Source organism: Mustelus asterias, chromosome 1 (assembly GCF_964213995.1).
Source record: "Mustelus asterias chromosome 1, sMusAst1.hap1.1, whole genome shotgun sequence".
In the NCBI taxonomy this organism is placed as follows: Eukaryota; Metazoa; Chordata; class Chondrichthyes; order Carcharhiniformes; family Triakidae; genus Mustelus; species Mustelus asterias.
The window spans coordinates 110,823,396-110,837,791 of NC_135801.1; the positions used below are offsets into that span (position 1 = coordinate 110,823,396).

Consider the following 14,396-nt stretch of genomic DNA (forward strand, 5'->3'; position numbering starts at 1 on the left):
CAAAGTCTTCCAGATCTGGGGAAGGTATGGCGCATTGTGCAGAACCAATCTCCATCCATTGTCAGCCTCTGTGAATGTGCTTGTTTTCATTGTGAGAAACTTCTATTTTAACTTCGTTAACTGCTCCATATAAAAGATGTCACCATGGAAACTATGACGTTCTCAGTTATGCCTGTCTTTCTGTAAGATATGTTAAAAACTCTATATACCAAACCTACTCAGGATCCTTCTTTGACTTCTTTCTCTATTATGTCGATAATCGTGTTTTGTGTTCTTTACTGCTCTTACTATAATCTACCATTAATATTATGAGAAAAATGTTCAATTTCATCCATCAGAGCAGATTATCGAAACCACCTGATTTTCCATTTGCTTCAAAGAGTGAGCGATTCACTCTGCTGGTTTACACTATCTAGGAGGCAAAGTTGAAGTTTACCACCCATCCCTTGCTTTTCCATGGTTCACCTCTGATTCCTTCCCAGGCTTGTATCTCTCTTTACCTTTGGTTTTCCACAGAAATCAATGGCAGGTCAAATCTTCAGCATCTACAGTATTTGTTTCTATAACAGGCCTACCTAGATTATACTATTTCTCACCTCCCATCTTGCAAAGGCTCCAGCCCTTTCTCCTGGTTTTGCCAGTTGTTTTTATGACTCCACTTTTCACACCAGAGCTTCTGCAGGTCCTTTTCCTTAAATCCCAAGTTGATGATTCCATATAGATTGACGGTGTCTGTTCCACTTTCAGGATCACACATCACTTTCCCCCTCTTCCAGTCTCATCAACAGGGTCCGTTAACATCACTTCCAGCTAATCAACATCTATGCTCATTAGGTCATCTTCTGCTTTTTCCACCACCTAAAATTCAACACCAACTATCTTCCTTGCTTCACTGTTTTCCAGAGGAATCCTTTTTAGTTCCAAGATAGCTTTCTACAGTCTTCCACAAATTCTACTTCCAGCTGTCTTTTCTCTCATAACTTTCCAGGCAACAACAGATGCTGCAACATCAACCAAGCTACTTTCTTCCACACTACTATACGAGTGCCAAATTTTCTTTCAATTTACACATACTTTCACCATTTACTGCTCATGCTGCACTCTTCCATACAGTGGGCAAATCAAACACAGATTAAATTGATACTCTATCAGCAATTGTGAAGCTGGCCTCCCTGAGGCTAGCCACTTTTCAATTCCTCTGCCTATTCTCTCACTGAGTTCTGCATCTTTGCATTCTTGCACTAATCAACAAGGTTCAGCACAAACTTTATCACTGATATAGAAAATCAGTTCGTAGTTTATAGTTTCAGCACACATTTTTTTTAAAAACTGACCATTGACATTTAGTCCACTCACAAATTATTGGACTTCAGCATGCTTTTTTCCATAAAAAAAAGAACATTTATATAGCACCCTTCACATCTTCATTACATCCATCATTGTTATTTTGGCAAACACAGTAGCTAGTTTTGGTACAGCAAGGTCCCACAATTAAATGAAAAATGAGATTATCTATTTTAGTTGTTGGCCAAGGAATTCCTCAGAAATTGCAACAAATCTTCTACATTCACCTGAACATCCATTTCATTAGTGCCTAAAGATTGAACAGTATTATGATGATACTTTGATTTCTTATGAATAACTATACTGCACAAAAACCTTAAATCTACAAATTAATTTGTAAAGGATATAGGTATCCTATAATATTTTCTTTGCTTGGCAATGACTTATTTCATCTATCTCTATTATATTAGCCAAGATTTTGCAGCAGTAATGACGACAAAACAGTCGATGTTGGCTGTCATTATTCCACTGAAACATTCAGCAACTTCAGGTGTCCACGAACACGGAACAATGTAGAAATCAGAAGTTTCTATCAGGATAACACAATAGTTATAATGGGGGGCTTTAAATGTCCTAATATAGACTGGGATGATAATAGTGAGAGGGGAAGAGAAGGGCAAGAGTTTCAACAGTGTGTTCAGGAGATTTTTCTCCATCAGTATGTTTCCAGTCCATCAAGGAAAGAGGCATTGCTGGAAATAGTTCTGGGGAATGAGGGACACAAGTGTCAGTAATATAACATTTAGAAACAGTGATCACAGTATCATAGCTTGCTTATGGAAAAGGTCAAGGAGCAATGCAGAGTAAAATTAATTAATTCAGGGCAGGCCAACTTGAAAGTGAATAGATCTGGTCCAGGTAAACTGGAACAGCATAATAAAAGCAAAATACTGTGGATGCTGGAAGTTTAAAATAAGAACAGAAAATGCTGAATAAACTCAGCAGGTCTGGCAGCATCTGTGGAGAGAAACAGAGTTAACGTTTTGAGTCCATATGACCCCCTCTAAAGAACTGCGGGATAGAAATACTATCCCTCTTCAGTTCTTTAGCAGGGACAAAACATTGTTTCTCTCTCCACTGACGCTGTCAGACCTGCTGAGTTTATCTCAATCTTCTGTTTAAATTAGAACAGCAGACTGGCAGGTAAAATTGCCCCAGAACAATGGGCTGCCTTTAAAGAGTAGATGAGTAGTTCAGGAAGAGTCAAGGGACATTGCAAGAGGGGAAAAAAGGCATGGCAAAAAAATTCAGAGCCCCCTGCATAATGAAAGAAAGGAAGTCTGGCAGAGCGAGGATACATGCGACAAATGTCTGATGGAAAACACAATTGAGAACTAGAGTGAAAATCGAAGGTTTGGGGGAAATTGATAAAACAAGTAAGAGAAGCTAAGCGAGGGTGTGAAAATGAGCTGGCAGCTAACATCAAAGAGGATTCAGAAGTCCTCTATAGGCAAATAAATTGTAAAAGGGTGGTAAAATGAGGAATGGGACCGATTATGGACCAAAAAGAGAGTAATTTTGCATGGAAGCATAGTGCATGGTTGAGGCATTAAATGAATAATTTGCACCAGCCTTTACCAAGGAAGTGGATGTTTCCCGAGTCTTAGTGAAAAAAAACAGGTAGTTGAGACACTGGAGTTTTAAATCTTTGGGATATACTTAGAATCATCACAACGTAGGAGACGACAATTTGGTTCATCCTTTCTGCAAGTTCAAATCACCTAGTCCCCTTCACCTCCCTTACCCCTTGGTCTTGCAAATCTCTTTTGAAAGCCACAATTGAATCTGTTTCCACACACTCTAAGGCAGTGCATTCCGGACCGAACACTCAATGTAAAAAGGATTTTCTTCATGTGCTGTTGCTTCTTATGCCAATTACCAACTTCAGGTCACCAATTTAAGGTAAGTTATCAGGACTGGTTGAGATACATCCAAGGATATCGAGGAAAGTGAGGGTGGAAACCTGCAGACCCCAATTTGTTTTCCTTTAGATACAAAGATGGTGCCTGAGAACAGGAGAACTGCAAATGTTCAGAAAGAATTAAGACAAGCTCAGCAACAGCAGGTCAGTCAGTTTAACCTCAGCAGTGGAGAAGCTTTTGGAAACAATGGCTGGAATTTTATGCACCCGAGGATGGAACGGCAGATGGGGAGAGGGTCCATGAACTTAAGCGCTATACCAGTGGAGCTATGTCTAGAAGCTATGTGACTTCACCAGGCCCCTCTTCAATTTTAGCAGCAATGGGGTGGGGGTTGCCTATGGCCAATTGAGGCTATTTAAGAGCCTCCTCCTGCCGCTACTGGGATTGTACCTGGTGGGGAAGACTGCCACCAAATGTCCAGCTCGTCAGATGAAATCTGGCAGACCAGTGGCTGGGCAAAGGGGGCTCTTTTTCAAGACAACTATGTCTATCAGAAGTATTCCCCCTGCTCGTATTTTCCTCCCTTCTACCCTAACCACTCCGGCCCTCACCCAAAGGTTGGCTGACCTCGGCAAGACTTAACTTTGTCCAGGCTCCGTCGCAGTTTGCTTTTGTCAGGGACTCTCAGCAGTTCTAGCAGTGGCTGCCTTGCCCATGAATTCTGAAGAGGATAGTGTTCAACTTCAAAAGAACATAGATAGCTGGTGAAATGGGTGGGCAAATAGCACCTTAAATTAATGCAGTGTGAAATGCTTCATCTTCAGAGGAAGAATGATGCGAGGTAATATAAAATAAAGGGTACAATTCTAAAGGGGTTCACAAACAGAGACACCCAAGTTAAAAGTGCACAGATCATTGATGGTGGAAGGACAGATATTATCAAGCATACAAGGTCCTGAGCTTTATAAATAGAGGCATTGGATACAAAAGCAAGGAAGTTTTGATAGACCTGTCTAAAACATTGGTTCAGCCTCAACTGGAGCATGGTGACAAGCTCTAGTTTTTGCACTTCAGGAAAGACTTGAAAGTATTAGAGATATGTGGATAGGTTGCAGAAGCTGGGGTTATTCTCCTTGGGAAAAGAGAAGATTAAGAAGACTCTGTACAGAGCAGACAGGGAGAAAATTATCCTTTTGGTAGCTGAATCCAGAACCAGAGGGCATGGATTTGAGGTGCAAAAGAAGCAATGGTGACGCAAAGGAAAACCTTTGAATGCTGCAAGTGGTTAGAAGCTGGAAAGCATTACCCGAGAGTAAGCTGGAGTCAGATTAAATTGAGAGCTTCAAGAGAGCATTGTGTAAGTATTCGAAGAGAAAAGATCTGTCAGGCTATGGAGAAAATGTTTGGGAAGTGAACGAGGTAAATTCTGCTTGCAGAGAGGCAGCACAGACATATTGGGCGGAATATTCCTGTCCTGCCCACCATGGGAATTGTAGTGGAAGGGAGACAGACCATGCAAAGGTCTGTTGACCTCAGGCGGGATTTTCCGATCTTGGAGCGAGCACGGCCAGATAATCCTACCCAACAGGTTGAATGGCAACTTTCTCTGCTGCAACCACTCAGTGCTTTGATAATTCAGTAATGCTACACTCCTAAAGAGGGTACCGCGTTGATGTTGCCAGCAAACCTAAGCTGGTCAGTGAATTGATGAAAACTTGTGCTTTTGTTCAGTTAGTCTCACTCTTGAGAAACTTAGACCTTGCTGAATGAGGTGTGATTGTGTTTTTAACAGTTGATAAGTCATAATTACTGTTAATGATCAACATTAGCTTTGAAAAGCTCACTTTATATTTGTAGAATGTTACATTTCTCCATTATTTAAAAAAAACAGATTTAGCAATTTATCTTGTGTGTCAATCTAAGTATAATCACTTACTTAGCTATATGAAAATTTGAAGTGAAGAATAATCAGTACTGGTTTTCTTCTATGAGAATACTTCAGTGGGATTGGCTGCTTTTCTTGCTTCTTGTCATCACTGTTTATTGGATGCATTGCAATCCCCTTGTCTTAGCACCAGACGTAAACTGCCATCAGGAAAGGGGAAATCCAAGTCGCGGAGATCATTAGATCTTTGTGGGCAGCTTTCAAGATCAATAGTGAGTTCATTGCTTTGCCGCTGAATTCAAAATCCCACCAATAATTACATCCTGCTGGCACAGTGCTCACAGCACCAGGGACCCGGGTTCGATTCCCGGCTTGGGTGACTGTGTGGAGTCTGCACGTTCTCCCAGTGTCTGCGTAGGTTTCATCCGGGTGCTCCGGTTTCCTCCCACAGTGCATGCTGGTTAGGTGCATTAGCCATGCTAAATTCTCCCTCAGTGTACCTGAACAGGCGCCGGAGTGTGGCGATTCAGGGATTTTCACAGTAACTTCATTGCAGTGCCAATGTAAGCCTACTTATGACAATAATAAACTAAACTTTTTATCCATTATTATTATTTCTGTTGTATGCATTGGAAAAAACGGAATGGTTCACATGCTTGTATTTTAAAAACATATTGGTACTTACCATGTCAGTGTCTGAAACAGGTCCAAAGCTTGTAACATAGATGTCTGTCTTGACTTCAGTTATTCTTTCTGGTAAAATAAGAAAATATAAAAGACTGGTAGTGAGTATAATCTTTTCAGTTTATGACGCTATTCCTATCACAAGTAACAGGCTCCATATTTTATAACACTATTCTAAATTTGCCATATAACATGCTAAATGCTTAGCTTGAAAGAATTATGATTTGATTAAAATTCTATATTATGAATGAAATATGCCATAAATATTGATCTTTAGAAAATATGGAGCAGGTTCTTTGCACAGACATTAGAAATACTTATATTTGACATTTTATGGAGCATACTGAATTGAGAGGAGCTACTCATTTTTCCAAGGAATGGCAGTGAATGCAACGAGACGATGACAACAACATCTGAATATCTAGTCATGGGTTTCAGTCCATATCTGTAGCAATGATTGAATACAAATGCCCAGAAAGATTGAAATCAAAATTCATAGATACGTTTCTGACCACCTATCTACCCCATCAAGATTGTCCCATACTTCTATCTCAGTAAGGAAGATGGTTGTGGTTATTGGAAGTCAATCATCATAGGTGCAGGACACTTCTTCAGGAGTTCTCCAGTGTAGTGACATGGCCCAACCATCTTCAGCTCTTTAGTCAATGATCTTTAATCCATTATAAAGGCCAGAAAGGGGGGTGTCTGTTGATGATTGAACAATGTTCAGCACCACTCGTGACTCCTCAGATACTGAACCAGTTGGTGTCCATACGCAGCAAGACCTGAACAACATTCAGGCTTGGACTGATAAGTGGCTGTTAGTATTCATGTCACACAAGGACTAGGCAATGACCCTCTCTAACAACAGATTATCAAGGGTGTGATGGAATACTCTGCACTTGACTGGATGAGTGCAGCTCCAACAACACAAGAAGCTCAATACCAGCCAGGCCAAAGCAGCCCACTTGATTGGCAAACCCTGCAGCATCTTAAACATTTACTCTCTCCTCTGACAGCACCTTCCAAACCTGTGACTTGTACCACCTAGAAGGACCAGAGCAATAGATGCATGAGTACATCACCATCTGTAGATTCTCCTCAACGTCACCCACCATACTAACTTGGAACAATATCTTTGTTCCTTCACTGCCGTGAGTTCATAATCCTAGAAAGCCCATCCTAAAAGCACTGCAGGTAAAACTGCTCCACATGAATTGCAGCTTTTAAGACGACAGCTCACCACCACATTCAAGGGAAAATAGGGATGGGAAACAAACGCTGGCCTAGCCATCCAATGATTTTTTTTTAAACTGACCATCTATGCTCCTGCCTCAGCTCAGTTGCTGCTAAAATACTCATTCATGCCTTGTTCCCTTCCAAGCTTTTCTATTAAAATGATGGCTAGACTTCCATCTTCCACAGACTTGAGCTTATTCAAACCTCTACTTTCCATATTCTAATTTGTACCAAGTCCATTAGTTTTGACTTACATTGGCTCCCAGTCTGGAAACAACAATTTGAACATCCTCATCCTGGTTTTCAAATCTCTTTTTGCCCTCTAGTTCCGTGATTTTGATTTGATTTGATTTATTATTGTCACATGTATTAACAGACAGTGAAAAGTATTGTTTCTTGCGCGCTATACAGACAAAACATACCGTTCATAGAGAAGGAAACGAGAGTGCGCAGAACGTAGCTAGGTTACAGTCATAGCTAGGGTGCAGAGAAAGATCAACTTAATGCAAAGCAAGTCCATTCAAAAGTCTGACAGCAGCAGGGAAGAAGCTGTTCTTGAGTCGGTTGGTACGTGACCTCAGACTTTTGTATCTTTTTCCCGAAGGAAGAAAGTGGAAGAGAGAATGTCCAGGATGCGTGGGGTCCTTAATTATGATCTCCCCCACCCCCAGCCCTCACCCACTAACTTCTGAGATCTCAGTGTTTAGCCAATTGCAGCCTTACCAATTTCAATTACTGCACCAATGGCAGCAGTGTTTTTAAACTGCCTGTGTCCTATACTCCACAATTCCCTCCCTAAATCTCTTCACTTCTTTTGTTTCACTCCTCTTTGAAGGTGCTCTTTAAAACCTACTTCCTTGACCAAGCTTTTAGTCACCTGTCGACTGAGTTCTTAAGTGGATCAGCCAATTTTCTTTTAATAATGTTCCTCTGAAGCACTTGGTAATATCTTGCCATTGTAAATGTACAATATAAATGCAAGTTAATGCATTTGTTGTTGATAGAGAATAGAATAGAGCTCATCCCCCGAGTTGTTACTGGAAAAAAAATAATCTAAAAAGAAATGAGATACAGACAACATAGCTGATGGGGAGGCCACACAACAGGAATTTGTTCAGAAGTTCAGGGTATTGGATACTATCTATTGCACTGGGACATCTGAGGCAGTGACAGATGAATCAGTTTTCAAGAGCTGATTCCCAGAAGTACATAACTGGTAATCACTTCTAACTGGAACATTGTACATTCTGTCACATGGAAGCAATGTACGGATATATTTCATAAATATTCCCATTCTATGTTCCATGGTTAATATCTATGGAGGATTCACAACGTAGCTAGGATACAGATTGTAATTTCTTTGGTAATATTTTATTTAGTCAAAATAAAGAAACTATTTTCTGTAAATAGAACATGGCAGGTAGGTGAAAGAGTTGATACCAATAATCTAGCCTAGGATGTTGTTACAATAGTTGTATGAATAACAGACATCTTCACAATGTACATGACATATAAAAAAAAGATATATATCTACCATTTGAAGTGTGATTCCAAATCTCTCCATAGCCTCGCCATTCCCTATCTTTGTAACTTCTTCCAGCCCTACATGCCTCCAAAATCTGTGTGCTCCTTCAATTCTAGCCACTTTGCCTCTCTCTCCTCTGCTTTAGGACACTCCTAATAAGCTATCTCTTCAATCAAACCTTTGGTCACTTGTACTAATCGCTCCTTATAGAGTCATAAAATCATTATAGTTCAGGTGGCCACCATTTGGCCCATCGACTCCATGTCAGTTCTCTGTACAGCTATCCAATTAGTTCCATTTCATTTGTATCTCATTACCAACTTGTGTTTTGTACATTCCTATGAAACATTTTGGGACCTTTCACTTTGTTGAATACGTTATATAACGCAAGTTGTTGCTGTCTGACATATTCACAATTAAAAAGTAACTACTGGTTTTGCATGTAAACCTTATAATTTGGGGCTTGGCAGAATCAGGGAACACATAATTTATGAAAACCATCTAATTTCCAATTTTCCCATCATGTTTATTTAGAGTAATCAATCACTTTTACTCGGCTCAGGGCTATCCAAACTGGTCTTGTATTCATTTCAAGTAGGATTATTGAAAATGAGGTAAATTTAGAAAAAATTAAGAGTGAAAGATCATGCATTCCATAATCGCATCCCCCTATATTTGTTCTTCCATCATGGCATTTAATTATGTTTTAAATGCTACAAACATTTTCGTCATTATTACTTCATTTGGCAGAGTTCCAAATGTGTGTCACTCTCAGAAAAAGATGATTTTTCTTAGTTTCGCTCTTCACTAGATTTCCAATTTGAAATAACAACCTGGTATGATTTGATTCGATTTATTATTGTCACATGTATTATCATACAGTGAAAAGTATTGTTTCCTGCGCGCTATACAGACAAAACATACCGTTCGTAGAGAAGGAAGCGAGAGAGTGTAGAATGTAGTGTTAGAGTCATAGCTAGGGTGTAGAGAAAGATCAACTTAAATGCAAGGTAAATCCATTCAAAAGTCTGACAGCAGCAGGGAAGAAGCTGTTCTTGAGTCAGTTGGTATGTGACCTCAGATTTTTGTATCTTTTTCCCGAAGGAAGAAGGTGGAAGAGAGAATGTCCAGGGTGCGTGGGGTCCTTAATTATGCTGGCTGGTTTGCCGAGGCAGTGGGAAGTGTAGACAGAGACAATGGATGGGAGGCTGGTTCAAGTGATGGATTGGGCTACATTCATGATGTTTTGTAGTTCCTTGCAGTTTTGGGCAGAGCAGGAGCCATACCCAGCTGTGATACAACCAGAAAGAATGCTTTCTATGGTGCATCTGTAAAAATTGGTGAGAGTCATAACTGACATGCCAAATTTTCTTAGTCTTCTGAGAAAGTAGAGGCGTTGTTGGATTTTCTTAACCATAGTGTTGGCATGGGGGGGGATCCAGGACAGGTTTGTGTGTGATCTGCACACCTAAAAAAGTTGAAGCTCTCAACCCTTTCTACTTCGTCCCCATTGATGTAGACAGGGGCATGTGCTCCTTTACGCTTCCTGAAGTCGATGACAATCTCCTTCTTTTTGTTGACATTGAGGGAGAGATTATTGTTGCTGCACCAGTTCACCAGATTCTCTATCTCATTCCTGTACTCTGTCTCGTCATTGTTTGAGATCCGACCCACTACGGTGGTGTCGTCAGCAAACTTGAAAATTGTATTGGAGGGGAATTTGGCCACACAGTCATAGGAGGATAAGGAGTATCGTAGGGGGCTGAGAACACAGCCTTGTGGGGCACCAGTGTTGAGATTGATCGTGAGGAGGTGTTGTTGTCTATCCTTACTGATTACGGTCTGCGAGTTAGGAAGTTCAGGATCCAGTCGCAGAGGGAGGTGCCGAGGCCCAGGCCATGGAGTTGGAGATCTATGTCATTTAATATTTTATATACTCTCATGAGGTTACCCTCAAGTTCCTTTTTGCTGGGCCACAATACCTTCATAAGCTTTTGCACTTGGCAACAGTCACACCCTTCGTGGCACAGTGGTTAGCACTGCTGCCTCACAGCGCCAGGACCCAGGTTCGAATCCCAACTTGGGTCACTGTCGGTGCGGAGTATGCATGTTCTCCCCATGTCTGCATGGGTTTCCTCTGGGTCCTCAGGGTTCCTCCCACAGTCCGAAAGACATGCTGGTCAGGTGCATTGGCTATGCTAAATTCTCCCTCAGTGTACCCGAATAGGCGCCAGAGTGTGGTAACTAGGGGATTTTCACAGCAACTTCATTGCAGTGTCAAAGTAAGTCTACTTTGATACTAATAAATAAACTTTAAACCTTCTTAACTTGAGCAAATCATTTTTGAACCAAGTATTAGTCTATGTATGATCTGATCAGTGCAATGTGAAATCGGTGGTCTCATTGGCTATTGTAAAAACCTCCGTGGATTTATGTTGCAGGGCAGCACAGTGGTTAGCACTGCTGCCTCACAGCGCCATGGACCTAGGTTCGATTCCCAGCTCGGGTTACTGTCTGTGTGGAGTTTGCACGTTCTCCCCGTGTCTGCGTGGGTTTCCTCCGGGTGCTCCTGTTTCCTCCCACATTCTGAAAGACGTGCTGGTTAAGTGCATTGACCCGAACAGGCGCTGGACTGTGGCGACTGGGGGAATTTCACAGTAACTTCATTGCAGTGTTAATGTAAGCCTTACTTGTGACTAATAAATAAAACTTTACTTTTCCATGTTTCTGACTGTAGGAATCCTTTTAATTAACTTTTATAATTGCATTGTCACATTTTTGTTTTTTTCCTAAAATTTCAAAGTCGATTTTGATCAACTATTACCGCAGAATACCCTTCCAAGTCTCCCTCTGCTAATCTAATTCCATTTGTTGTATACTTTATTGCACTATTTTTCACAATCCAGAGCAATACTTCACATTTATCAGTATTAAGTGTGTATGATCAGTTAGCCTGACAGCCAGACTGAAGAGCTTTTGTCCAAGAAGTGTGATCAGTGAAGCTGGATGTGTCTTGATGTGACACACCAGACGGGTTTGTATACTCTATGCTTAGGGACCCATTTTGAACTCTATGCTTTATTCAACCTTTCCACAAAGTTAAATGAAATCAATATAGGATTATAATTCAGTTCACTTAGAATTTTCCTTTTGTTTCAACGTTGCCTAGTGAATAGTAAAAACAACAGGTCTTTTGAATCAAATAATGATTTATTGTCCTATTTAGTCACAGTGTCTTTATCATGAAGCCCGTTGATAATGTGACAGTTTGTAGATTTGCAATGCAGATAGTCATTTTTACATTGGGCAGAAATGGTCGGTTGTTATTTTGTAAATTAAAGCCTAGTGGTATTTTAGCTACAGGTGTTTTGGGTTTCTTTGAAATTCCTGAAGATATAATTTGGCACTGCATGTCACTAACAGTGGTCAATACTGGATTTCTGTTCATGAAGCAGGTTTCTTTCTCACAAGACCCCACTGATCGATTATGAATAAAACTGCAGAGATCAATTCCCTTGTTTTTGTGCCTTCCAGGGACATATAATTACCAAATAACCTATTTTAAGCATTTGCAATACAAAGTAACTGATATTCATGGAATTAAAATAATTCTATTTTGTTATTTAATTACTGTAGCATTGTCTTTCATGCTGTTTTATTTAAATGTATAATCTTTACAATGTGGGATCAGTGGAGGCCCAGAACCATGTTTGCAAGGATTGTATGGAACCAAAGACTTATTTAGAATTCTTGTCATCCTGGTTGAGGTTATTTACCAACACAGCAACTTGAGAAGATGGATGATAAGGAAGAAAATATGTTAATCCATCGCAGAAACTTTTATGAGGCTGGGAGGAGGAAAGATTTGGTGCCAGAACTTGGCATGTCACCTGAGAGAAGTTCCAAGAGTCAAAAGGCACGCAAATCATAAGCACACATAAACCAAAGCTATGATGCACCAACTATACCTAAAGATTATCTTCCCATTTCCTTGCTCACAGCAATGCCTGTGAGATCAAGAGATCCCACATTTGACAGGTATCCCTGGGCACAGACCCAGGTGTGCAAGAAACTCTTGTTCAGAGCCAAAAACCACAGTTCCTTCGCTACAGAACGGTCACAAATTAGACTTGTAGCAAGATCGATCAGGACCAGATTCATATTGGAATTACACATAAATGCTACCATAAATCCCAAAGTGACCAATAGCATAGGAAGAAACAGAAACTCCTAATATCAAGCATTTCAGTAGCTAGATCAGAGGCCAGTTGAAAGTGCTTTGCAACTGAAGGGCTACTTGTAATTATGGTCACTCTTGTATTGTAGGAAAAGCAGCTGTCAGTTTGCACACAGTCGGATCGAACACATAGCAAAATGATAACATCCAATTAAACTGTTTTTGTGATATTAGCAGAGGGAGAATGTTTGACCAGGAAACTGTGGAGGATTCGCCTGATCTTTTTTGAATGGTGCTGCGAATTTTTACATCCATCTGAGCAGGGCAGGCAAACAGGGTTTGATGCATCATCCATAAGACCTCCTCAGTGTTGAACTGGAGTCTCAGCCTTGAGCTTAGCTTTCAGTGCATTGGGTGGATCTGAAAAGTGGAATTGGAGTGTGGAATGTCAAAGGAATCAAACGCTTTCAGAAAATATTAACTTTTTTAAAAAAGCCTCCTTTAGCAGACGAGTGGCCCAGATGTGCCAGAGTGCAGATGTGGGAATCTCCTCCTGATCCCAGAAGGTCCTTCAGGTTCAGCGACAAAGGTTCCGAAAGCTTTTCAGCACCAAAGGTTGTACACAAAGAATAACAATAATAGTTAGAGGGGTTCCTAATATGACAAACATTCCAGAATGCTGCTTCTCTTTTTACAAGGCAAACTTTGTTGAATCACAGTTCATTCAGGGACAGACCTAACAAGTTAATTGTAAGATAGATCCATTAAAAATGAATACTGCAGATATGGGTATGCTTTTACTGATGTTTCTTCCATTTACAATTTTCAATTCTTGATGGGCATTTGTCTCAAAATAATAATACATTCAAACCTGAGGCATTGCTGAGTAACTCAAGCAAATCATACTTTTATGGGACTAACCCAACAGCAACATTCTTTGACCAGCAAAAGAGCAGCGTTCTAAATTAATAGGAGGCAACAAGAAAAGCCTTTGAAAGAAATACAGTATGTGCTGTGAAAAGAAGGCTTATTTCATGGAGGTTGCAGAATACAAGACACCCTGAATAACTGTATTCAGAGCAGAAATACTCTACCATTGTACAAATGCATTTAGTGTGCTCAGCTGCACTTTTACAGGAAGGTAACCGGGTGGTCCAAATACAACATATTTATTCATATCATGAAAAACAAGACCACCAAAACATGACTGCAGTCCTCAGAGGATAGGGTTGTAAGGAATTAGTTGCTTCATTTGTCTGGAAAGCATAATAGCAGCTGATGTCACAATCCAAAAAGCTGCTAGTGCTTTTCAGCTGCTAAGGAGACTTAATAGGATCACAGGAGATCCAGAGGAACTCATTCCTATCTGCCTTCTCTATGGCACTCAAAGCCAATTAAACAAGATACAATGTAGACATTGCTTAGAAAGAATGAAGGATACAAGATGGCAATGCCAGGTACGGATATCATTGTACAGCACTAGTTGAAGAACAAGCTGAGCAGCGACATTAACATGGACACATCATGAAGAAACTCACTGAATAGCATAAGAACATCAGAAACAGGAGCATGAGTAGACCATACAGCACATTGAGCCTTCTTTGCCATTCAATATGATCACGTCCGAAATTCAGCTTCAACTTCACTTTGCCAATTGCTCCCCATATTCCTTGATTTTCG

General features: G+C 40.4%; 1 protein-coding gene across 1 annotated transcript in view; it reads right to left on the reverse strand.

Moving 5' to 3' along the window:
* LOC144496025 (gamma-aminobutyric acid receptor subunit alpha-2-like) overlaps window positions 1-14,396 on the reverse strand; it is a 274,394-nt gene that overhangs the window by 125,690 nt on the left and 134,308 nt on the right. Inside the window, exon 4 of the mRNA XM_078216981.1 lies at window positions 5,777-5,844. Coding sequence (XP_078073107.1) covers window positions 5,777-5,844 — 68 coding nt within the window. The remainder of the gene's footprint in view (window positions 1-5,776; window positions 5,845-14,396) is intronic.